This window comes from Plodia interpunctella, chromosome 12 (genome assembly GCF_027563975.2).
Source record: "Plodia interpunctella isolate USDA-ARS_2022_Savannah chromosome 12, ilPloInte3.2, whole genome shotgun sequence".
Taxonomy (NCBI): Eukaryota; Metazoa; Arthropoda; class Insecta; order Lepidoptera; family Pyralidae; genus Plodia; species Plodia interpunctella.
The window spans coordinates 4,530,419-4,557,906 of record NC_071305.1 but is presented as its reverse complement, the minus strand read 5'-3'; the positions used below and the strand labels follow the sequence as shown (position 1 = coordinate 4,557,906).

At 33.5% G+C, this 27,488-nt stretch overlaps 1 protein-coding gene across 2 annotated transcripts in view; it reads left to right on the top strand.

The window, feature by feature from the left end:
- Atf3 (Activating transcription factor 3) overlaps positions 1-26,942 on the top strand; it is a 49,496-nt gene extending 22,554 nt beyond the window's left edge. For both annotated transcript variants that reach the window (XM_053752241.2, XM_064436262.1), the window contains 5 exons: positions 13,826-14,320; positions 16,305-16,400; positions 19,729-19,884; positions 21,897-22,055; positions 22,694-26,942. In XM_053752241.2, the coding sequence (XP_053608216.1) occupies positions 14,042-14,320; positions 16,305-16,400; positions 19,729-19,884; positions 21,897-22,055; positions 22,694-23,212 (1,209 nt within the window). In that variant the 5' untranslated portion in view covers positions 13,826-14,041 and the 3' untranslated portion in view covers positions 23,213-26,942. The remainder of the gene's footprint in view (positions 1-13,825; positions 14,321-16,304; positions 16,401-19,728; positions 19,885-21,896; positions 22,056-22,693) is intronic.
- Positions 26,943-27,488: the final 546 nt, after the last annotated feature.

The following is a 27,488-nucleotide window of genomic DNA, read 5'->3' as shown; positions in this document are numbered from 1 at the left end:
GTCCCTTAAGTAGGGATTAAATAAATTTGGTTACGAGGGACTAAATAAACTTGACGACTTGGTATTACATGGATTTCACAACTTTTTACGGTAGAAAAACTGAGCTGCGAGCCTTGGGATTTTACAGCATGTTTTTGATGGCATATTATTAAACAAAATACAGATTTTATTTCTTTTATCTATTTAAACTAGATTTTTCCCGCGACCTCGCCCGCGTGCATTTATCTTCTTAAGCGGAATAGACATGATTTTCACTTCTCATTAAAGGTGTTTGGGGGTGGATTTCGAAAAAAAAAGTAGTCGGGGTTTGTAAGTTACATGCATACCACATTTCATCAAAATCGGTTTAGCGGTTTAGGCGTGAAAGCGAAACAGATAGATCGGGATACATTCGCATTTATAGTAAAGCATGGATTACATATTTCAAAAAGTATTATTCCTACTTACGTATAGTGGTTCACATGTTCATGTTTACTAAATTATCGGAAAAGATTTAACTAATCATACTATATATTATGTTTTACATATTCCAACTCATACTATAATTTTCCATATAGTTTTACATAGTATTCCAATATTACTACGTTTGTCGAAAACAGTAGGTAAGTAAAACATTAGCCAACAAAGAAGTGGGTCGATTTAAATATCGGGCCAACATCTCAATAAGTGTCGAAACCGGGCGTCTGAAACATTGTAAACATGCGAGTCAAATAAATCCATAAATCATGCGTTATAGCAATATTTACATTACCCGAATACGAAAATATCGCGCGCGACACAATCTTTTTGTGGAATACTTTCTAAAATGTGTTTTTTTGTATTTTTTGTGATTTCATTTCTGTAGTCTAAATCAGAAAGAATAATTTATTAATTACAAAAGTATTATTTCTTATTACAGACACTTATTCTTATTTTTCAAATTCTCGTATTTCTAACTGCTTCTTACATGTTTTTAATGAAATATAGCCTACCAAAAACATTCTTCTTCTTGCTATTTATACCTAATGTATCCCCTAATTTCCACAATTTCTTTGGTGTTCGACAAGAAAAACATAACATCCATATTAATATCATAAATGCCAGTCACTTTCACGACTAAACCGCCGTATAAGTTAAAAGTTCAAACATAGGCTACATTTTTATTTCAAAAATCAAATTTTCAATCCTAAAATGGGGCTAATCTTTATTTCAAACTTACGCGAATGAAGCCGCGGGCTAAAGCTAGTATATTATAAAGCTTTAATGAACAATTCATATTCAACTTTAAACATCTCGAGATGTGCTGAAGTTATTTTCGTACCATGGTCTCATATTCTATTCTAATTCAATTTTTTCTGTACCCTATGAAATTGTGGTTTTAATAATCTGTGGTTTGGGTGTAGTTTCTTTGTTTCAAGCATTTAGTATAATTATTTCTTAGAATGTATTCTCTTATTGCACGCAAGCATGTTATGTTTCGCACTTGCTTACCTATAACTTTTTGTAAGCTTTAGATGTTATAATATATAGGAGAATAAATTCTAAGAAATAATTAAACTAAGTGCTTGAAACCACACCCAAACAACAGATTATTAAAACCACAATTTCATAGGGTACAGAAAAATTAGATAATTAGATAATTATATGTAATTAGTAGGAAACAAATTTGGTATTTTGTTAATTTGGTCATGGAACAATAATAATACATTTAAAAAGTTTAAAATGTAAGAGTTTTATGCACATATAAAATAAATATATGGTTTTATGTAATGAAAAATGCTTCTAGTTATGATGATTATTGTTATAATAATTCATATATTGTGACATTTAAATTTTATTTGTAAAACATGTACGTGATTTGTGATCTTCAAGTGTCTGATTTGTACTTCTATTTCGACAAATAAGATTTGTAATTGTGAGGTCATGGGAATCGAGTGTGTCATGCTCACTCAAATGGTCAATCTGGTGGTGGCGTCGTGAGTCTGGTCGTGAGGTTCCCTCTATTATGGTTGAGCTACGCGATGGCTGTCCCATGCGTTAACTCGTGAACGGGTGCTGCCGTTTCTCGTTTCTCATATATTTTCATGTAAGTTAATAAATATATATATATATTGTAAATAAAATAGTAAATAAATATAAGTATATAGTGCCTGTGAAGGTCTAATTTCTGAATAAATGATTTGAATTTATTCTTTTCTTTTCTTTTATGACAGATTCTGTTAATTTACAATTACTTAACAGCATCTGTGAATACTGTCTTTGAAAAAGAATAACAAAATACACTCACACATGGCCACGGCGTTAATTAAATTTCGAAATGATATTGGATATTCTCCGCGCCGCAGTGATATATCGAGCTAATTAATTATAAGGACGGGTGTATTAAAAGCTATACGCGCCAAGACATTACGACATTTACGACACAAAGCCGGATACCGTGATTATAAAATAAGAAATAGATAAGATTCTTATCTAATCAGTACACATAAAATATAAAAACCTTAGTTAAACTTTAACTTGTTAAATTCCAATACATTCATTACTACTACCATACGGAATAGTTTCTGCGGTTCTGGGCGTGTTGAGCCCTTTTCTGTGCAATACAAGTTTACATTTTATCCTGAATTTTCCATGGGAACGAAGCCGCGTGCGCAGCAAATTCATATCAAACGAATATTAAGAAGGATTTCGTTGTCAAAATGGTCAGTATTATTTCGTCCTTTGATCATAAGACCGACAGTTAATTACAGCTTAGCGTGGGCCGTTGAGTATTATCCAATTATTTAAAACCTAATTCGGAATACACAAATTACAGATAAAATATCACAATATCCAAAAACATGAGCTGCGTCCTACAAACAACACTGTCCCGTTGTGTTTCACTCATATTATTCCTTTGAATATTGTGTTCAAATTCGACTGTACAGTTTTTGGCTTTTTATTATGGAGTAATATATCACTTACATTTACATAATATGGTGGTCTATATTTTCTTCTTTTTGTAATTTTTAAATTATTCTACAAGCTTCACAGTATGATAAGACAATGATTAAAAAAACTGTAGTCGTAATTACGTAACCCAATACGTTATTTGCCTATTAATTTGCGGAACTTATTCTACTGTATGCTTGTATTGTATATTATAATGATACAAATAAATAATAAAAACAATAATAATATTATCCACAATATTAAGCAGCTCCAAACGTTGTAGGTATGAGTTTAAGTTACAAAACGTGTCTTACTTCTTCCCTAAAACAATATTTTTTGTGATTTTTTCTACAGTTACCTATGTCCGGTTTATCAATGTGTACATCTCTCGTAAATTATAGTTTTCTAGTCCCTACAAACTCAGAGTTTGTAGGGACTAGATAACTATAATTTACTTAGCCGATGTCTGTCTGTTTGTATTTTACTTCGGAGCCAAAAAAAAGTAGGTAATGATTTCTTAATATGCTGCTTGATAGGGATACGTACTCTAGATATGTCGTAGCGATCGTAGCCTCGTAGCGTTTAGTCGTAGCTAAATATTCTTTATGGTCTACGATTGTTATTTTATGTACTAGATTTTTAAGCTAAAATTATTAATTCTAATCTCTCTCTAAAGGCTCGCGACTTCGCACGCCAAGAAATTACTAATGTTAATTAACGAAAATATATTTATCTGAGATATTTTTCTGAGATAGGAAAGCCTACATGCTTATTACATTACATCCATCTCTGAGTCTATCATCAGTTTTGGTAAATTTGGCATAATGGCACTACATAAAGTTTTATCAATAAAACGTTATTTTAGAAGTCAAAAGGTCAACCTTTTGATTTCTAAAATAAAATTCCCAGATATTATAAAACAACATTGTATTCCTCCCCTCTAAAAAAAAAAAACCAGAAACAATTTTAAATTATAGCACACAGACAGGTGAAACTAAATTCCAACCGGAAATAAACGCAATTTATATTAGATGCGTAAGTCTATGCACCTGCTAAAGTGACATCGTGTGTTTGCAGTGCTAATGGCACTACTTATGGCCATTGATAGTGAGTTGCATTCACGGTGTTGCCATCTCAATGAAAAAACTTTGCAGATTTATTGTTTTTTATTACTTTAGAATAAAACACCTCTGAGCTAATTTAGCTATACTTTTCAATTTAATAATTTAAACTTTTTCAATTTCTCCTACCATAAAACTACTGCTTGCAAATGATACAACGATTTGCCAGCGTTCTCCATTACATTTATATTTGCCACAAAATTCTCTAGATTATTATTTGGTGTTCCAAATACGGACGGATTTTTAATCTGTCCTTTGCGTTGATTAGTTGATAAATATCTAACATCTGATTTGTATATGTATGACGAGCTTCGTTAATTTATGTACTTCAGCTACAATATTAAATGTGCCACGCCCTCACAACTGAACAATATATTCTTTTTTTGGAAAATAAAAATCTACAAAAATTTATGTATACATTAGAATTGGTCTGCTGGAAGAGATTGCCTTAGAAATAAGCAGTACCAATGTACTATTATTCAATTTTTTATTTTTCTTATATAATCTGTTCGTGTACATAAATAGGTAAATAAATAAATAGAATTACTTCACCGGTATGATCGGTCTACTTTCCGGTTTGCCATAAAATCTGACTTTTTGTAAATAATGACCACTTAATACAATTTTATTTGAATGACAGTGGTATGTAATGAATAATAAACGAGGAAATTCAATTTAGTTAACCTACGTGTTTAGCACGTATTGTACTGTATATTTCGTCAATACATAACGCTAATCTATTTACGTGTATATAATAAATAACAGATAACATAAGTATGGAATAAATGAGTTAAGTATTTATCGAATACCTAATTTTTCTACATTGTTTCATAACCTAGATATCCACTATGTACATTTTAAATCTTGGTTGTTGGACTTGTATAATCCAGAGAAATTTCTCTGGCCACCAAAATTTCATTAGACAAATAAGTTATGTCTTAAAGTAGTGAGGTAATGCAACGACAACGATCGTCCCGCTGAAATCAGTGGACGCTTGCGCACAATTAGCATAGCGCTTTGAGCCCAGCAGGTATTATCATTTTATTGGTTTCCTGTCGTAAAATGCGCGAGGTCGTTTCACAAAGTGTAGTGTAGCTTCGTGATGTATTACTACTGCCGACCAAGCAAACGCTAGCCCGAATTTAAGTAAAACTAGTCGCTATTGCCACCGCGTTAAGGGTTGTCCAGCGTAACTGATAATGTAGCAGACCGTACTAAATTAGATGCAGTTTTCCGCTTACAACAGTACCGTTTTAGGTGCGGTTTATGGTTCGACTATTTTTGTTTTCCGTTCAAGCATATTGTTGTAAGTATAATATATTATTATAGTGTAAATATATTGCATATATATTCAAAAAAGTTTAAAAAATGTAATGTGGTACCTATATATGTCAATTTCTATTTTACTTTTGAAAATGCAAAATATTTGTTTTTTTTAACTGATAATATGATTAGAGCTAGAAGATCGTACTAATCTAACTAATTTAAATAACTTACTTGGTACTAGTATACTTAATATTAAAATTCTGTGTTAATTATGTACTTACTTACTTTTTAATCATCCTTACATATTATAAAACAAAGTTTGTCTGTTTCGATAAACTCAAAAACTACTAAGAGGATTTTTTATGGCTTTCACCACCAGTATATAGTGTGATTCTGAGGATGGCTTAGGTAATTTATTATGTTTTATACAAGCAAAGCCGGGACGGGCCACTAGTCTTATACTTCTTGTATATTTTAATTGTTGTACAGAATTTTATTTGTCAGGTTTCCAAGCCATATTTTTTTTCTATTTGCATTTTCATCATTCAATGTTTTTTCACACCAACGAGATATTATGTAAATATGATTATATTATTCAAAGGGACTATAAACATCGTTAAATAGCCTTTTAAGTATTTTTATATGTTGGTTATATGTTAAGATATATCATTCGTGACTGCACATACCTCAAACGCATTAATATACACTCATAAAAGCATCGAAGGCTAACGCGTAGAGTAGGATTGTTCTCTGCATATAAACAGTTAATGATTTTAAAATTAAAATATTTTAGGTATTTTATATTAACCATTTGTAGGCACTATTTACCTGTCTTGCCTATTTATGCTAATCATTCGAGTTTATCGATTCGTGCACGTTTATGCAAATATTTTAGTAATGCTGGCTGGTGGACTAGGTTCCATGTAGCTCGTCTAACAAAGGCGAATTTAATTAGATTGATCAGTGAGGTGGAGTGTTTTTCCGCTTTCTGCCTTCTGTCATTGATTTTTAACCCCCGACGCAAACAAAGGGTGGTTATAAGTGTGCCGTATCTGTGTGTATCCGTATGTCTGTCGGATGAAGCGTTTTTCACTTTTTTGAAATTGAATAAAATGTATTTATTTACTAACATTGGCTGATAACTTATGATAATAGTTTCATGCCTTTACCCAATGCTGGCATGCATATTAATATACGAGTAGGATTTTCTTTAAGTGTTTTAAGGTATGGTTTAATGTCGGGGATTTTTTAATTTTTAAATCATAACTTCCGACTTACGATTTTACTAGGAAAGTATGTACTGAATACTAATACTTTAAGACATAATGAAATACCGTCCTGGTATATAAATATTTCTACTATATTATGAAGGTAAAATTTCCTCCTCTGTGTAATTTCGTGGGCGACAAAATCGCACATGTATGTGATTGAATTGCAAATTTTTCGTCTACAATTGACCAGACGTGAAAAAGAACAATATGTTGCCAAACTTCCTTTGTTCCTCAATGTGGATACACACACACACACAAGTCGTAGCGTCTCGCTTAACTTGTAAATATCAAAAGACTAATATATAGTGAACAGAATAGTCACTATTTTGACGATATTCATACTTATAGGATTTTGCTGTAGCGCGTTATTACATCAGTTGCGTAGTAAATAAATTCGAAGAATGATTGAAGTCCATAAGTATTGTTAAGTAAATAATCAACTTATTATAATTTATGCTAATGAGTGGTATAATAAAAAAAATATTCACGGTCATAGTCCAGTCATCTGTTTAGTGGGTACAAAATCATTCATTCACAGACACACAAATATTCCAATATATTAATAAAATAAGTTGAGCAACATACAAAAACTTACGTTATTGTTATATGAAAAAGATTCTCCGAATACCATATTTAGTTACAGCATGCTCATCTATTCATTTGTTTTTCTAGGTAAATCATTCATTCATAGTCACACAAGTATTTATGTAGGTACTGTTAATAGTTTATTGAAGCTCCAACGATAATTTATTCAAGGTTTGTGGCTAGCTATCGTATTAGCACGGTTTGCAAAAACTATTGTTATTTATTACTGCAGCTGCTATAAAATATTCATAGGCTTTATTTTTATATCCTTTGAAAAATGCACGAAAACTGTTTTCATTATGTAATGTTGAAATCCTCCATTTAAAAAATCGACCATATGAGAGAGGATTTGACATTTACAGATTTTAAAATACAACTTTTTTCTATTCTATTGTCAAATTCTTCTCGTGCGGTCACCCTAATTATGCTAAAATAACAAACATAATAATTTCTATACAATTTTATAGAAAAATAGGCGTTTTTAATGAAAAAGTTATGTTTTCTTATGATAGTAGATAAATCCGTAAAATATTTTCCCAGATTCGAGCCTCCTGGAGACACACAAGTATTTCTATTTATGGGCAACATAATTTATCTGGCTCGATATTTGATAAACTTTGATCGAGATTGAGCTTCTCTGTGTGCGTGAGTTCGATTCGAACACACCCACCTCCGTCATAAATTAAAATAACGAAGAGAAACTTTATCTACTGGTTCATGAAATTAATATCGACGCGATAAATAGCGCACGTCGTCACGTCTGTGCAACGTTTTCAAAAGTAAAACGATTTTATGTTCACGTGGATATCGATGGGCATAGTTGCAGTTTATCCCATATCTGCTACGTTAGTTCATTTTATTTAGCGTTTATTCTGTAGTAATATTATTTTATTTCAACGCCGACACGCTGAACTGAAATTGTGGCTTGCGGCCGGTATTTTTTTGTTCGCCGAGTGTCAAGGACAAGCCCGCCATGCTTGTTGCTATGTTGTTGTTGCCGTATTTTTTGCTGCTTTCCATCTTCTAACTTCCCTTATGCGAGCTATATATATACGCTTATAGTTCGCCGAACTTTGCCAGATTCGGCATTCTTTGCATGTTTGTTTATTGCGGTGAATAAAAGCTCTCACACAAACTACGCAATGCTCCTGCATTCGCGTCAACTTGAACAGATACGAGTTAGGCGATAGTGTGTAACCGGTATTAGATGAATTGGTACTATGTAAGTTGTATTTATGGCATGTTTGTATGGCATGTAAGTATAGTATTTTACTTACCATACAAACACTTAGGTACTTTTTTTATGAGGGCTTGTCACTGAATGTTGCAGTAGTTGTAAATCATGTCAGATGCCTTTAGCCGACTTGTGACACTAGTGTTACTTAGCCATAACACATTTGATGACAAATAAGGAATAGTATGATTGTTTTTCGCCGAGAGTCAAACGTCAGTAAGAATAAAAACTAAGAGTGGGTTGCACCACTTAACGTACTTTAACGTTAACTTTAACCTCCGCGCCGCCGCCGATTTGATAAAATGGCGTACTTTGGTTTTTTCTGCACTGGTTAAAGTTGGTCAACTTTATGCAAATGAGGCTAAGCAAATGTTTTCAGTGTTACCTGTCGAAAAAAAATTATATATTTTTTGATAATTTCATTTAACTGTAACGCTGTAACGTAGGTTTAAAATAGCATAATAAAACAAAATTTTTATGTTTGTGTCATTGGCCTTAATAGCATAAAATTTAATAAAATCAAGTAACAATATGCCCAAATAACTACCAATAATTAAAAACTTTAGGCGGACAAATTAATTTTATTGTCTGTATCAAATCTCAAATTGGTTACTTTACTTTCGCGGTCCTTGATTCGGTAAACACTACAGTTAGACATTTTATATTAAGGAATGTTTGAGGAACACCCACGATAAATAATTATGGAGATGAATAACTGGATATGCATATTAGGACTTCCTGAGACCTTGTTAAATATATTTTTCTATATATTGAGACAATGTAAAATATATTTATCTATATATTGTGTATTATGTAGCCTATGCCTAACCTAACCTAAATGTTCATCCCTAAATCCGGTAATTTTCGAATTTATTCATTACAAAAAAAAAAATACAAATATTCTCTTTAAAGTATTAGTTTAGATTTGGAATACTTTTGAATAATCGCACGAAGTATTTAGATATAGGTAAACGTAGATTAGAGGGAAAAGGACACTATCTAAGTAGAATCACAACTCTGGGTGCTCTGACTCGCGATTCCATTTTAATTTCGACAACTTAGTCTATTTTACGTAATAATAGGTAATAGTTTTAATTAAGTACGCATGTGTACAGTCAACAGAAAGTCAACACTTAACAAATCATACACGGGTCTATGCTCTATGCGGCGGTAATAGCAGCCAATTTAGATTTAGGTAGGTTTACATGGCGTTGACTGTACTACAACATGCATTGATAAATGAATACACTGTTAATCCATCAAGTCACAGTCTATGATTCTAAATGCCTGTCAAGCTCCCGAGAAGAGGATGTACCCATCAGTCATATGGACCGATATTTGTTTAATACTAGATGTTGCCCAGGGTTTCGCTCCCGTGCAAATTTTGAAATAAAATATAGCCTATAGCAATCTTGGATAATGTAACTTTGTAATGGTGAAAGAATTTTTGAAATAGGATCGATAGTTTCGGAGTTTACCCTCTCAAATATACAAACTCACAAACGCTTACCTCTTTATAATAATACTATAGATAGAATAGTATGTAAAAACTTTTTTCCAGTACTTACTGGAGGTCATTGAGGAACAAACGAGAAAAAAATGAACATTTACATACGATGAGAGTTAAATAATTAAAACAATTAATACCCATCGACCATCAGTTAAAATTAGCAACAGCTGCAAAAACAGAAAATTGTTACTAACCAACGATGCTAATTTAATCTTGCGTATTTCCTGAAGATTTTTAAGCAATAGAAATGAGGAAAAATATTAATTTCCAATTTGATTATTTTATTCGCTATGTGCAAGAGAGAGGTACAGAGAAAGTTCAATCGACGAATTACCACTGCAACTAGATACAAGTAAATTTAAAAAAATCATGACTTACTTAAGAAATGTCCTTAGCTTGGATATCGGCTGAAAAATTCAGGTGATGAATGAAAATTCACGATTCACGACTTTAAGAATAATGTTACACGACCGACCCTTCATACTAGTGTTTTATCAACATCTGTTGTTCCACGGCTGGTTAAAGTTGGAAAATACCCGCCATTATAATAGAAAACATTACACTAGGGCGTAATATTTTTATATTAGTATTTCTATCGATATCATTATATCTACAGCTACTCGTAATTAGTTGTTTCGTCTTATACTTTAACTTTCAATGTCTGTACCAAGTAGCTCAATATAAATTTTATTAATTATGCCCTTAGATTTATCGTGCTGTGTTTGACAGGATAATTAATCACTGTTTCTATTCACCTTCGCACTGGCAACACTGTAGTGTCTATTGTTAAGCCGGTGGCGGTCAACCAGGCTTTTGTCCGATTATGGTAGATTCCGAATGTTAATGTAAAGAGACACTGGTTAATGGCTATTAGAATACCTTTAATTAAAATATATTAAGTAATTCAAAGATTACATTACCGATTAGACTCATCCGATTAAAAAATATAATGTATCTCTGTCATCTGAACGCTTTCCCGGTTTCTACTCAGCCGTTGAGCGTCGGAGCCCAGCGTCCTCTTTTTACTTCTGTCTCTACTTAACTCGGTGGTCGGCATCCCTACTTAGTTGACCAATAATTGTAGACCAATAATAATTTACGCTCGAAAAAAATATAATGAATTATAATTATTTAGCAACCAACATAAAAAAATATTAACTATAAATCTTAAATTCAGAGATAGAGGGTTTTACTACATTGTTGACATCTTTATTTAAATAACACCTTTTCAGGAAACTATCTCATAAGTATTAACACGATTCGTTAAAATTTGTCATTTCCGCTCTACCTACACTAATGGACAATGCATTGTTTAGTTTTAATGTTCTAGAACAGCTGATGAAAAATACGTCCTTCGTTGTAATACAGAACAACAATGGATAAACATATTAAGATATATTTTATAGCCTTGAAGTCATTATATTCTACAGAATACTTATATTGGTCATCAAATCATGGTGCCAGGTATCTACCTATTCGGAATACCACCAACGCTATGTGAATCACCATTTTAAAATTGCTTTGCAAACATAAATATCTATAAACAGCTGTGACAATTCATAGCATTGCAATAAGTCGAGCTATTACACAGCTCTATTCGAAAGTTTGAATTCTATAATTTCAAAAATATTTATTAATCTATATAGATTTTTAAATTTGACTTTTTAAATTTCCTTTACCATATATATGGTAAAGTTTTCCTTTACCATATATATGGTAAAGGAAATTAAAAATAAATAAATTTGTCATTAATAAATCTCCTTTCGTTTAAATTAAATTAAGTATTTTTTGTAACTAATTATTGTGTAGGTATTAATTTTACGTTAATACGATGCATTAAAATATATAACGATTTATTAAGTTAAGTATCTAATAAGCAACAAGATTACATAAATATCTTTATCTGCAATATAAACTATACAACTATACTGATTCTCGAAAACATCATAAAACAAACAATCTTAATTAAAGACAATCGATAGCTTTGTGAATCTGAGCATCTATTAAACTTGGTCGTATAACAATGTAATAAAGAGACTAAAATGCAATTAACTTGACACGCATTATAAGTTTGTGGTGCGCTGCGGGCGCGGTCGAAACTAGGTCACCCATTTCTCGACACAAAGAGATCTACAAAACTACACACTCTACTGCGATTTAAGCCCTTATAGCCACTGATGGCTTTGCACCCAATCCCCCTTTCTACGCATTACTGTCCCCTAACGAGACTTGAGGAGATATAAAAGATGTAAGCGAATATAGCGCTAGGGAATAGTCGATTTATCCAAAATTACGCAGTTGCCTTGTTATATTGAAGCATGGATAAAACTATCTAGCTAGTGCAATGAATACAAATGACAGTCTCAAAAATCAACGTTTAAGGTCGCATTGCGATAAAAGCTATCGGCAAATACATTTGTCAAGACCTAATCTTCAGCCCACGCAAAATCGAGCGGATACATTTGTTTCTTTTCCCTTTTTCGTCGACGGACGTCCTACTGCCTACTTGCTGGATTTGCATATGCACCTCAGCCTACGCGGTCAATAATCTCATTTCATTATATTTAATAAACAAACCTATAATAACGAGAAATCTAGAAGATAGCTTGAGACATCATGAAACACAGAACTAGTATGCAATAATAGCAAAACAGGTAGTAGACATTATTTTCACAATCCCAACAGTCCCAAGCCTCCAAACCGTTCCCTCCCTTTTACTCGTATAATATTCTGACTTAAAGTTGGCAGTTGCCTAATTATGGTAAAATATTTTTAACTCGGATAAGACAATTTCTATACTTACCACAACGTACCTTACTTACTTATTATATGCTCTATTCTTCAAGAAGGAAGTCAAGGGAAATAGGTTACTTATGTCAATGAATTTTCCGCGTTAGCTTTCTAATTGGGCACAGCGATTGCTAAAAGAGCATAAAATCTTTGGCAACTCGTACACATGTGTTTGCACAGATGTTTGATTTGCTCACCAAACAACTGCCACCGCTCATTGGATATTTATCATTGCGTAAGATTTGTCTTCTGTTTTTTACATTATGCTTTGACAACATGTGTCGCATCAAACATTGAATACGAGACGTACATCCCGATCTATTTGCAAGAATAATTTTCTAAGAATAATGCTAACCTTGTGCCGGTATATTGCAATCACCTAAGCATATTTTGTGGTCTGGCAGTAAATTTTCCTCACTGTCCGCGAGCTGAATAAGCAAATCCGTCGCAACTAGGTTACCCCGGCTCGGTGCTTTATTGTATTTACGTGCCACAGATATGAGATATACAGATACACGCCCGGGTCAAGGTGGCAGACAGCTTTCGACTCAGCTTACTGTATAAGGAGCCAAGAGAATTAGGTAGCTCCCGTTTTGCTCGAACGAATTGTCATTGTCATGCGCGCGTACCAATTATAAAGTTAAGTCACCCAATTTCCACATAATGTTGTCTGATCCTCAGATCAGCGTCTAGAAGCTTGTTTAATTTGTTAATCCGTATCTGTCCTTGCACAGCTAGTGCTAATCCGCACGAAGCAACAAGCTGCAAACAATGGCGGCTGAGACGTCGCGTCACGCGGAAGAGCGTTAAAAAATGCGTCGTAAAAAGCGCGTAGTGTCGACTTTATGGCTCGTATTCAATTGGGGCCTGTAAAAAAGCGTTTTATTGGAGTCGCATCCTGGCTGCGAGGTCGCGATGCCCAGATAGCTCTAATTAAAAACTCGCTGCGTGCACTGTTGCGAAAGCGGGGCCCCTCATACAGTTCATTGCGAAATTATCTGCCCTTATGTAGCTAATTTAGCAGATTTTATGTAGAAACAAAAACGGCTTGTCTCACACATAACACTTTTCGTTCACTGGTGGAAACATTACTTGGTAGTTTATGTGATTATTAACCCAGATTTCTCTCTTGTTACAGGACTAAACTGCAGTAAAACGAACGTTACCCGTGAAGACTTCTAGCATAGACAACTTATGTGCCATTTAAAACCAGATTACCACAAGCAGTGATATTTAGTCTTTATATAGTGATAGTGTGTAACCGTGATAAAAACTAGAATTAGGTGTTAACACCGTATGTTTCATTGTTAAACGTGACCAAAAAGAAGCGAAGCTGGCTCCGTATAAGGATATAATGAACTCATCGAGCATGAGTTCGACTGTACCGACGATTAAGTGTGAGGATACGTCTCCGTCGCCGTCGGCGCCTGTCGGGGCGGACGGCGAGGCGGCTGGCGCCTACAACCTCAGCGTCAATGTCAACCTCAACGCCGCCATGATAAACCTCCTCAGTGTGGAGAACCCCAACTCCACCACGCTGCATACGCCGGAGATCGTCAACGATGTTATCACCATGACCAATCCCCTCGACCAGTATGCATGTAACTACAACGAGAAAAATTCCAGTTTCAAGGTGAGCCTATGTTTGCTTAATCTGATTACGATCATTTCGCATGCATTTAATTTTCGTGAATACCTACATACATGTGTACTATTCCGGTTCGCTTCCACGTAGGTACAGTCAAAAACAAATACGGTGTCCAGGTCATACATATATTATTTAATGTGATTACAAGTAGAACTGACTGATTTTTTTGTTTACTAATTATATACAAACGGTGTCGAGAAAAGCAAAGTACAATTGTCTGGAATCAAGAAGTTAGAATGCCAACGGCTGTAACCTGGCAGGAGTTTTCCCGTGACCGCATTATGCAGTTATAAGAATCGCATCCTGTTCCAGTGAGGCACGATCAACATGCATCGAGGCCTGTTCCTTAGGTCATATCCTCAGTGTTAAGAATACGAAGTAAGCAATAGGTCCAAGACACATATTCAAGGGCTTTAATGATAATCTAGCTTTTGCCCGTTATAAACATAATAGAAACAAAACATTTACGGATCTTGGTGTCCGACGCTTAACGGACCTCATGAACTTGATTTTGAAAGCAAATTCAACAATCATCAAATCATCAAATTTAAAAGAAAATGCACTTGTAATTACTAAATCTCATTATTTTGACTATCGAATCTGCCAACGCCAAGTATAAAGTGCAACATAGCCTAATTGAATGCAGGCGATATCGAAATAGAAGTAACAAACTCCTGGCCATGTAGCCTGGACCTAACACATCTTGGACGGTTGCCAAGAGCCAGGTGGCACGTACTGTCACGTGACTGGACATCATCGGCCCATTATAAACATTGGATAACACTGCTGGCGCCAGATACCATGAGGTCATACACCTTATGCACACCACTTCACCAAGCAGACTGGCTGGCGCCTACTGTTATCGAGTTATCTGTATTAGTTATCGATACATTTAGTTACTTGCATTATCTTAACATCGACTGTGTTGGTTAATGAATTTATGTCTATGTGAATGCGGGAATTCAGAGCGGAACATAACAATGAGACAAATAATTCTACTATCTGATCTGTTGTAAATCATTTTGATATAAAATCTGCATACAAAATAGAACCATAAATAATCTAAATTTACAACTTTAGGTATAACTGTAAACTCCATTTTTTTATTCGAAACTGTATCAGGTAATATCATTGGTCTAATGATGTAGCCATACTCATCACGAAGTTTGTCGCAATAAGCTGCCCATAGCTTACTGCGAACAGACGCGAATTCTTTCGTTTTCATAGCAAGACAAAGAGATAGGAATATTATTTATAACATATAACGAAATCACGACAATAACTCAGCATATAGTAAATAATCACGAGAGAATCATTCGAAATCTACAACAAATTATTGCTTAAAAAATAAATTACTGAGCGAATTACCAATTCGGTGACCCGGAAGCAAATTAATGTCCTCACGTATTGTTTTACCAACCAGACGGAACAATGTGGAAAGTGGTCCATTACCACAGGTTCCGGTGGAAGTTTGACCATGGTGCACACATGATGTGCCTCCTGTAACTACATGACTGGTTTAGATAGGGCAGGGGCTAGGAAAAGCAAAAAAAACGGGAGGAAGAGTTTCTCAAAACTGTTGTTTCATCCAATGGGTGTTGGCAACACAGTGTTGGATTTGAAGCCCAAAGAATAAAAACTATACGAGTAGGTATATTAATAAAATGCCACAAAAATATGTGAAGTGCTATGGAATAAACTATGTCGGCGTTGTTCCCGAGTAGGAATACATTGACGCCTTGCAGATTACCGCTTTCTTCAATAACTATTGGGTTACTGGTGTCCATAGACTGTGGTGTTTGCTTACCATCAGGAAATCCGCATGCTCTATTGTCTACTATGCTAAAAAAAGGAAAAAATAGTTTTGTTGTCGAATATTTTGCATCTAAAGACAAGTGTCATTGCACCAATTACAACCCAATAAAGTGATATCAAGTGACAAAAATATTAATTACATGGATGTTTTCAGAGCGCAAGTGGGAACGACTTTCCCGACGATTCCTCCATGTCTAATGGCTCGTCAGCAACTTCACCAGCCTCTGGCACTCCACCAAGCATACAAAAGGTACGCACGCATACGCATTTTTGTCGCAGTATATCACTTAAAGTGAAAACTAAAAAATATGAGAAATACCTACTTATAGATACATAAAAATAAGGAATAGATAAGAAAACCAAAAACCAAATAAAAAAACAAACAAAACAGATTGAAGCTAAATGCTACTTAGTTCAACACATCATTAGTAACGAACATAAAGCTTATGTCTTAAGTAAGAAAGGCTTCATCAACCCAGCGAGGTTGTATCATATATCACTATATTGTTTCGATGCATAGATATCATCGGGTGCTAAAGTAAAGAAATAAAATAGGATATCATCTTTTTCAGATACATGTATTAAATATATAGATATCATGATCGATATATATAGATATATCGATCATATATCTATTTTATATCTACATAACTAAAAATAGGTTTTTAAATTCACAACTCTTAAAATATTTTAGTGTTCACCTTCGCGTCATGAGTTTGCAGACATTGGCCGAAATATCGGGTTGCATTTGAGGAGTGTCACGAATTTTAATGAAAGTAGAAGAGATTTTTGCAAAAAACGTATTTTATGGCTTAGAAACTGATCATGTATGAGTAAGCAACAGGTTGGTGCTGCAATAAAGCGACACTCCTCGAAATAACAAGGCAATAAGCACGAGAAAGCTGAACCTAACGTGACACAATTGGGGAATGGGGAAGTAGTATCATATGCTACATTGTAAAAGATCTCAGAATAAATGTATGTCTGGTCTGTATCATCATATCATCAGCAGCCGTACGCGTATAGCGATGTACCGTTCGAAATTTTCAAAAATGAAATGTAATTGAGAAAAATATTATCTTGGAAATGTGAGGGAATTCTCAAGGGAAGAAATTGCTGAGAATAGAGAATTTATTTAGTGGCACATCGTTAGCCATATCCCACTGCTACGGTATAGGCAATGATGAAACAAGTCTGTATATAAAAATATAATTAATGTATATGTGTAATATACCTACTTAGTTGTATATCGGTAGTATTGGGGAAATGTAGTGTAATTTGACAGGTGCTGAAAAATAAAATAATATTTCGTGTTACGTATGTCACACATTTTCTAATCCAAATTCAAATGATAAAATAAAAAAAATACTAATAATAATATTAAGTTAAATAGAATGCTAAATTAATTACATTAATCGTGTCAAAAAATCATATATTAGAAAAGGGTGATGCCTGTGTGAATGATACTTGTTTTCTGCGACACAGGCATACAAATTTACCTACATAGATATAGGAAGAGTAGGTACTATTTTATATATCCAGTAGGTACTGGATATATAAAAGAGTTTTTCCATCTTGTCTAGTTATTATAATAAACATTCTATGAATAAGGCATATGATAGATAGACACATGATAGACAATGGGCGGACATGTAAAATGTGGGAAAAAAATCTTTACAATGTGGCAGAGCTACCAGGTGTTATGATTGTATGAAGTTCCTTGAGCATTATGATAAACTGCTCAAAATATTCCGGGTTTTGGTATGATAACACTAACATTATTTCGACGAAGCAACATTAGGTATGTTAAAATATATTAAGTATATTCATATTCTATTACCTATCGAAAATATAACAACTAAAGCGAGAAATAGAATCTATCATCTGATCGTTTTCCTGATTTCTTCCTCAGTCATTGAGCGTTGCTATTGGCATCCTTAGTAAATTAGGATGAGATGATAAGACAAATATTGTCAGACCAAAGTGATAAAATAATACATGTAGTGCCTTCTAAAGCAGTGAATAGCGAGTGATGGGCGAAGTGCGGGTTAGCATTTCACTTTCCACTATCGAATCGTTTCAAAGTGAGACGCAGCAAACCAACGTCCAACGTCAACCATACAGCATTGCGGTATGGTTGACGTTGTTTCACAATGACGCACTGTGATTGGTTATCTGAGTCTCACTACGAATGGACTCGATGACTCGATATACGAGTAAATAGCAAAGTCGCACTACGCACACCCATCTCAATAAGTACCTCTAACAATAAAAAATATTTTAATTTTCTACACTATTACTTTCCTTAAAAGTTAGAAACTACATACATCTATATGCGGATAAGTAGTGATTATAGTTTTGTAGTTACATGTCCACAATACATGTCATGACAATCTGATAATTAGATGATTGAGATAAAAAAATAACCAATACTAATCGCAGTCAACACTAATCTTGTTTCTCGCATTTTATTGTTTTTTGCACATTGATATAAAGACAATTAGAACTACTGCAATTATGCATGACCACTATAATTGAACTTAAGAGTAATAAAATGATTTATACCTATTTACCTTGGATGTGATGATCATTAAAGTTGCATCGACCATGAATCATTTGATTAAACATAACTTACATGAAAGAATATCGAATCACGATTGTGTATAAATTCTTCACCATAGTTGGATGAACGCGTAAGTTATACAAATAAGCATTTATCTTAACTATGCCATCACAGAATAGTGTAGTTAAATTACACATTTATTTATAGTTTTATCATTGCAATCTTAACTTTAAGCATTGTATTTTATAGTTGCTTATTTTAATCATTTAAAATATCATGTTCACGTTTTAAATGTCTTTAGATCAACGTTTTGTCAGTAAAGGGCTACAATATGGTAAAATAAAGTAAAACCGGTCCTCGTTTTTAATTTTACGCCAAGAAAACCAAATTGCTTGCATTTTTTTTTATAGTGGACTTTAGTCTGTTACCACATTAACATGAAGAAAGGTGTTTAGGGCAGATTTTTATATTAATTTCCCTTGCACGAAAAATTGTACTCTTTTTTTCTGGAAAATTAGCATTACCTCTATTATATCATCGACGATTTGGGTAGAAGGTCGTTAGGAACTTCTCAATAAAATATATTGTAGGCAACGCCATGGTCTCTTTGATTATTCTTGACGAGGTTGATCCTAAATGATGATGTTTGTGCCAAATATGTAGTGAATAATATTATTATTTATTAGATTTTTGGTACAAGCATCCTAAATTTCTATAAGCTTTTATTCAGTTACATCTGGGCTGAATAAAAACTTATAGAAATGTTATTTATAGAATTGTCTGTAATCGCTTCTTGCAGGTTAAATTTCACTCCGTTTACACTACTGAATAGAAATTTTCTACATTGCTTTCTATGATAATCCATTATTATAATAATTGTGGCCAGGATCGGTTCCCGAAAAAGGAACTCCTTGACGGTTTACTGCACGTAAATTTTATATTTGTCACGCGTTGAATGTTACAAGATCTCTCTGACGAAAAATGTTTTGTAAAAATAAAACTTTATTATTTGTAGACTTGCTCGGAGCTGATCAAGGCAGGACTGAAGTTGTCGATAGAGTCGAAGCGGAAGATGTCCGGCAGCGACACGGATATAGGCATCAAGAGGATGAAGAAGGAGGAAAGTGATGATGACTACGACAGCAGTCACACCGTCACCAAAAGTGAAGGGGTAAGTTGACAGTTGTTTAACCAATTATCAATTACGGGGAGGACAGAACCGAGATTCGCGAAACTCGAAGGCCATATTTAGATGTCGGATTTAATGTTGGAATTGAGATTAATAATGATATGTTGCTAACCTATTTCCCATGCGAAAAATATCCAGTTTATCGCCCTTTGCCTTGATTGACTTTTCTAATCTTTTTGGGAGAAGCTGTTAGCAGATTCTACGATTCACTCCCAGACAAGCATGGAAAATTTAATTTTTAAAACAATTATAAAATTATGGAGTAATATTGCCCAAATTTATTTATACTCGTGGCGTCACTAAGTGGGTCATTAAGCCAAAATAAAATAATATTGAAGCTATAGGTTCACTCTTGTTTCCCATGGGTAAACGTCCAGAAAAATTCCTGAAATCCGAAATGGCTATGAACTTTCACCAACGTTTGCTAATTTAATCAAAACGCAAACAGTGATTATGTTTTATTTATTGAAATGAAAATCCCTCGAGCATATTTATTATATTTTATAGTGTTTCTGAGCAATATCGTACAATATTCTCAGCCAAGTAGATCTAGGACACTCGTCCATCGCACTCGTTAAAATGTTAATCCGAACACTTCTCCGAGATAGGTATGGACCGAGAATTTTATCTAGACATCTAGATAAAATTCTCTATATATACTTTATCTATACATTCTAACTAAATATGCTTGGTTAACGTTCTCAATTAGAAAAACAGTTAATTCAATTAGACAATTAGGTACCTAAGTTCTAATTTTAAATTAAGTAAAAAACACTGGCTGGCCAGATTTTAAAAATCTATTATATTTTACAAGGTATCTGAAAAGATCTAGAAGTATAATTATAAGTCCTATTGACAAGATATAATCTCCGAACTTTCTTGAGTTATCAACAATTCAATTTATCAACATTCAATTTTAATTGTTTGAACGCACAAATGTATTCGGCACTGAATGTGTTAAAATTGAACACATGAAACTCGATAGGCTGACAGTTATTACAAACAAAAGTTTACTACGGGTTATACTGAAAAAAGACGCATAAGATTTTTAATAATGTGAATTGTATAAGTATAAATTCCGAATTAGCAAAAACCATGATTACAATCATGCACAACGAATTATTTCATAGACATTCCATTCACGTGTTGGGCATAAGAGGGTAAGTATGTCGGTAACTAGATTTTATTGTTACGATTCTTGGACATATAAGTATTAATTAATGTTTATGTATTTAGCTTATAAATGTACTCAATAAAACTATATTTCCTAGGTATAAGGAGCAACATTGTATCTGGACTAGCTTTTATAGCTCACGTAGGTGCATTGTAATTCTACGGCTTGATTGAAGTTTTATGGCCCACAAAGAAGGATTGCGAACTGTGGGGTCGTGACTTAACTTCCCGATTCTGAAAGTTATGGCTTCGTGTGAATAATTTAGATTATAATCTATCGATTCTCTACAGCAGTAAAATCAGCATACCGTCGCTATAGGTATATGTAGGTGTAGGTTCTTTAATTCAGCTAGATTTTGAATTAGCAATCAAATGTGCTATTAGCTACAGTTATTTTGTAAATCAACTAATTTGAACGAAACGTGACAATCACTAAATAACAATTTTGTTCGATATGACTTCTTTGAAATGATAAACCACGTCGAGTGGATACTCAACTAGTAACAAATGTTAGAAATCCTATTAGCTCTCATGATAACCTGACTTCTATACAATGCAGTTATAATACGAAAGAAATCTAGAAGTAGCATCTCCCGTCTTCTAATCATCCATCCAGCGAAAGCAGCGGAGAAACAATGACCATAGGATTCACACCACATTATTATTATCTCTATCGTCGTACTTAACAACACCAAAGAAAAGTGTACGCAGACCTTAACATGTTTAATGATTAAGTCAACGTATTTAACAGAAATCTTGACAGGCAATCTTCATGACAAAATTTAAATTATTCTCAAAGGTACAAACTCCTTAATTTACAGTTAACACCCGAGGACGAAGAGCGCAGACGGCGACGGAGAGAGCGGAACAAAATAGCAGCGACCAAGTGCAGACTGAAGAAACGCGAGCGCACTGTCAACCTGGTTACTGAGAGTGAGGTGTTGGAGACGCAAAACATAGAACTCAAGGCACAACTCAAGGTAAATAAGAAAATACTTCGGCACGTAGTGGCACGTTGTGATTAAGAAAACAGTAATTCCCCGAGACACTGTGCCCGGATTAAGTCGGAAAGTTTTTTACAAAGATGTAATTTTTGACACAGGCCTAATCAGGCTTTTATTGTCGTCAGAGTTCTGATTGCATGCAATGTGACAAAAATCATGTCCTTAAACTGTTGAGAAATATCTCTTCGAAAGCCAGTTCTGGATGCACCATTAAGTCATGCATATCGGGTAGTTTAATGTACAACGTACCTGCAAATTCAAATCTTACTTATTTCAAGAATTATGCTAATAATAACTACCACATTTAAGCTTATTGCTCAACTAAGAATTAAAAAGGAAGGAACATCATAAACAAGTGTTGAAATTACTCCTTAACTTCTTATTAACTGCACTTTGCATCTTCTGATAGCTGTAATGACGTTCGTCAGTAATGGAATTGTAATTACACGTTGCAGTACAATGTTAAAGTCGATCATTATATTCATGTCCCATTATGGTTAATGAGATTCTTAAACTTCATGTCCGAACAATATTTCTTTCACGCCTTTACGTGACACTTTTGTGTACCAATTAGTAGAATTCCAGTATTAACTATTTTCCTTCACTTTTTGCAGGAATTGGAAGTCCAAAAGCGGCAATTGGTGGACATGTTGTCGCTTCACGCACCGTCATGCGTCAAGAATAACAACTCCAATGCCCGGCAATCGCCCACTACCTCCTACAACATGTTGCGACCCTTCGAGTCGCCGTCAACATTCCCAACCAGTTACGACGCGCAGTCTCCTTACATCAGACCAGAGTCCGCCAACGTCCTAGCATCTAGCTACACGTGCATCACTCCCGTTAATGCAGAGTATATGGAGCCCATACCTTCCCTTGACACCATCTGTGGCCAGCCACAGCTCGTGGACGTCGATTACAGGCCTGACAGCGTCCTCAGTCTACCTCCAAACTCAGACGGCTCCTATGCCACGACAGACGGGTATCTCCCCAAAGCGACAAATCTTATCGTCCCATTAGACCCCGAACACGAGTACTACGACGAGGTCAACAACTACCATCCGCAGTGCAATACCTATCAAGTCGCAGACTCGCAGAAACTCAACGGCCTTAACGACAGATGCCTTGTCTAGTACCGATATCCATCCAATTTTCGTCGGGTCCAAAATTTATTTTGACATGTATACGTATATTTAAGCATTGGAGTAAAAAAATAATAATAATTCGAAATAGAGTACCGTTGCTTTCAATTTTCTTTGATAGATTCGTGTCTAAAGTCTTTGTGATAAAACAACGTAGAATTAGTATCGTTAAAACGCCTTTGTTAATTCTTCAATTAAATAGATTGCCAGGAAGATACGGCGGGGATTTATTTCGAAACGAAATCGTATGTCTACTGTGTAGAACAAGAACATAAGATAAATGTGGTACCTACAATACCGAAAGGGTACAAGAACTGGAGCGATACAATTTCACAAAATATATTTTTTTAATTGCATATATTTTATTTCAGAAATATTCTTCTCATTTTTTAATTATGTATTTGTATGTAATTATGTGTTCCTTTGTTTTATTTTTCTGACATGTTTTAAAAAATCATCTAAAATCCATGTGCAGTAACAAGTTGAAACTGTGAAACAGTTCGTTAGGTAGGTATATCACATAATGTTTTATTTTTATTTAGATTTTAAATGTCTAACATACATTACGATATTCATTTTTTTTTTAAGTCCTATAATTTTGCTTTGATCTGTTTAAAATATTATATTACAAGATCTGATTTATTGTCGATGTTGCGTTGCTTAGGTATTCTAATTAGGATTATAAATATTACTTTTGTGCTAAGCATCTAGTCTGCTTGTAACATCGTTAAGAAGTAAGGCTAAAAGACATTATCTTTATAAATACATCACATCATATATATTCCAGTACAACATTAGCGTACCTCCTGTTGAAATTCCGAAATATATGTTACGTTATTACAGATATTATAAATACAGATTATTATGTAATATACATATTTTACAAATGTTTAATATTATCTATATTTAAGGTGCTTTAACTCTGAGTAAGACGTGATAAAATACTTAGATTTATATAAATTAAGATTACGTACCAGTCAACAGCACATCAACCTACCAAAAACAGTGCAAATTCGCCCTTATTACCTTTGCATACAGTATACATAGTGATTTGAAAGGCTCTTGACCATACGATTGTTATTAATGACAACATAATCACTTATTTTCAGTACTTGTATGATCACACACCTAATCCAAAAACTCCATTAAACTTTTAAGGCCCGTTAATGGAATAAGAATATATTATGCGTGTAAAGCTTGACGTATTTTATATTAACTTAACGTCTTAAAATTTCTTTGTGTTATTAAACAAAGAAATTACGTTAATTTAATATGAACAATCAAGAAAATTGCACAAAACATGGTGAGAATGCTTCAACCCAAGTTATATGCGGCCTTAAAGGAAATTTCGTGACTCATATTGTTATAATTATTTACATTTTTATCATAATATCCTGTTATAGTCATTTAAAGTTTTGTTACTGTGTTGTTATTATTTTAAATGCTAATAAATTGTAGTTTTTTAAAGAAATTTATCTGAGTTACTGAGGAGTATTATTATCTTTGGATTGAATAGATTTATTTAAAAACGGCATAATATAATTGCATAATAACTGGAGTTGTACTATTATGCAATATCATATTACGCACACGTTTGTAAATTTTTGACGTCAGTTTCAATTCAGATACGCTTCATTTTTTTTATACATTAGCAAAGACATTATATTTTTCGACAGGAGTAGAGAGTGCACGACTTTTTCGTTGAAAAATGTGCATTTTGTCAAGTACATGGTGTTATTTTTCTGCTCCATAAGTAGCTCAGATACAACAGATAGTGCCTTCTGCCTACCAGTGATCCTAGTCTAGCAACGCCTGAGCGGCGAGTGTCAGGCGAGCGAGCATTTATAATATTTTATATTGTTGACAAAATACATGTGATTAAGCAGGTATTTGAGGACCTACACTACTAATTTATGTAAGTAGATATGAAAGTTAAATTATCTTTTGACATGGTGTTTATAATGATTAATTGATATCTATAATTACACAATTTTTGGTTTTGAAGGAAATATCAATGTTAAAAATATCATCTAACTTTATTATCGGTTAGTGTCGTTCCTCAATAACTATTGAAAATAATTCGGAATATCTATTTCTAGTGCGACAACGTTTTTGAATCTTGTTAATATAAATGTCTATTTTCCTTTCTGTACTACCATGAACTTCGGAATAAGAAAGAAACATGCTGTATATTTCAGCTGATGAATTTCCCCAATTTCAGGTAGTTCATGGTATTTGATTCGCTTCGTAGATTGAATGTACCGTCGTGATAATCTTACGTTTAAGATTAACTTTAGAAGGTATAGTTGTGTTTTTAGTTTTGGACAAAGCTGAGCTAGTTTTCCAAAGAAGTTTGGCCATCGAAAACGTGCTAATTTTATATACATTACGACCCAAAACACCATAGCATTGCATAAAACTCTCGGTAGATCAGACATATCCTAAATATGGTTTATTTTATTCAACATCAAATCCAAAGCAATATTTATATAGAGTGAGAATATGTAAATGGACAATAGGACAATAATTATCTGCAGCATTGTTATCTATGACTGTAGTTCTCCGGATAAAATAAAATAAAGTTGCATAGGTAATATAATATTCAATTGGCCAAACTTCTTTTCTATTCCCTATTATCTTCTTCCAATATCGGTTACATACCTAGTTATTTGTGATAGGACATTACTATTACTTTCGTTGTAAGTTGAAATCTGCTAGTAAGTATTACAATTAGTTTAACAATCGTTGTTATATGATAAGATTGGTTATTATTGCCTGTAATTTATATTATGTCTTCAATTTCTGCTATTGTACTTTTAATATCCTTCTTATATATGTTTACGTACGGCATATTTTTGTAAATACTTTATGGAATAAGGCCTAATACGACCTCTGCTCTTTTATTAAAGCTTTGATAAAGATTTAATTAAAGTTATATACATGTCTATAAAAGACATTAAATTGTCTATATTTAATTCTGACCATTGTCACAAACAGATATTTACACATTAAAATATTTTTTATAATTGTTGCTAAAACTTATGCAATATTAATGGTCATGAGCATATTATTGTGTAGTTATATTATAAATTGTTACCGAATAGATTACCAATACGCCTAGATATGACATTTGTATGTGTTATATTTTATTATAAAACTTTATAACGCACTAAGTTTAAAATGGTAAAGCAAGAAGCAAATAATCAAGTAATGTAAGAAAGTGTAAATTAATTTAAACTTTTAAATTAACACGAAAGCTAATTTAGACGTAATTATATCCAAGAGCCGACCATTGAATTATATCCAGTTTTTATTTCATCGATCGGCACTAAGATTATTTGGGTCCAAATTTGTATGACGTGCGAACGATCTCCTTTATGACTGTACAGTCAATCTGTAAAGAGTAGAAAATAAAAGAGGGCGCTGTGTTCTCTTTGCTGGCAACACTTGATGTTTAGCAACCAATATTGACCATTCGATTTGGTATTGCTATTTAAAAAAATTGTCGTTAAGTCAGTTTTCTACCCTTTCTAGACAGACTGTAATATGTAACTTGTAATCAGGTGCTCTTTACTAAATGTCTGTATTCTATACGCAATGCCTCACCCAGCGGGAAGCCTTGTATCGTGAACATCACTTGTACCTGCTTAAAAATATATTTTGACAGTCAAAGCAAAATTATCGCGCTTATAAATGAAAAAAATAAATTATATATTGCATATTTTTTTCTTTTATTTCAAACAGTACCCTTAATGGTCCATTTTAAATATTGAATGGAATTTTCCTGAAGTTATATATTTATTCATACATAGAAAAAATGTAATCATTATTGCCTTTTAATCAATGAATTTGTAAGTATCAACACTTTCTGATAAAATATCATATCAATCTGACATATACACTACAATAAAAATCGTGATCGGCCACTTAGCCTAACACTCGTGAAACACGATTGTTAACGCTATCTTGTCGATGTGTTATATATAGGCTATCAGATACTTTTATCAGCAAGCCCGGTGAAACAAGCCCTAAGAGTACCCAGATGTATAATAGATAGATATTATTATATAAATCATTTACCTTGATCCGGTTTCGGTATGAAAAATCGTGTTTCACAAGTGTTATTATAATGGACAAGTAACTTCAGGCAGCTTTATCTAGCAGATAGTTAACAGATAAACTACTATGAATAATTATACGAAACGAAAAGTGGTGAAACAGGCCCTAAAATAATCAATAAATTCTATGTATGTTTTTAGTATGTTGC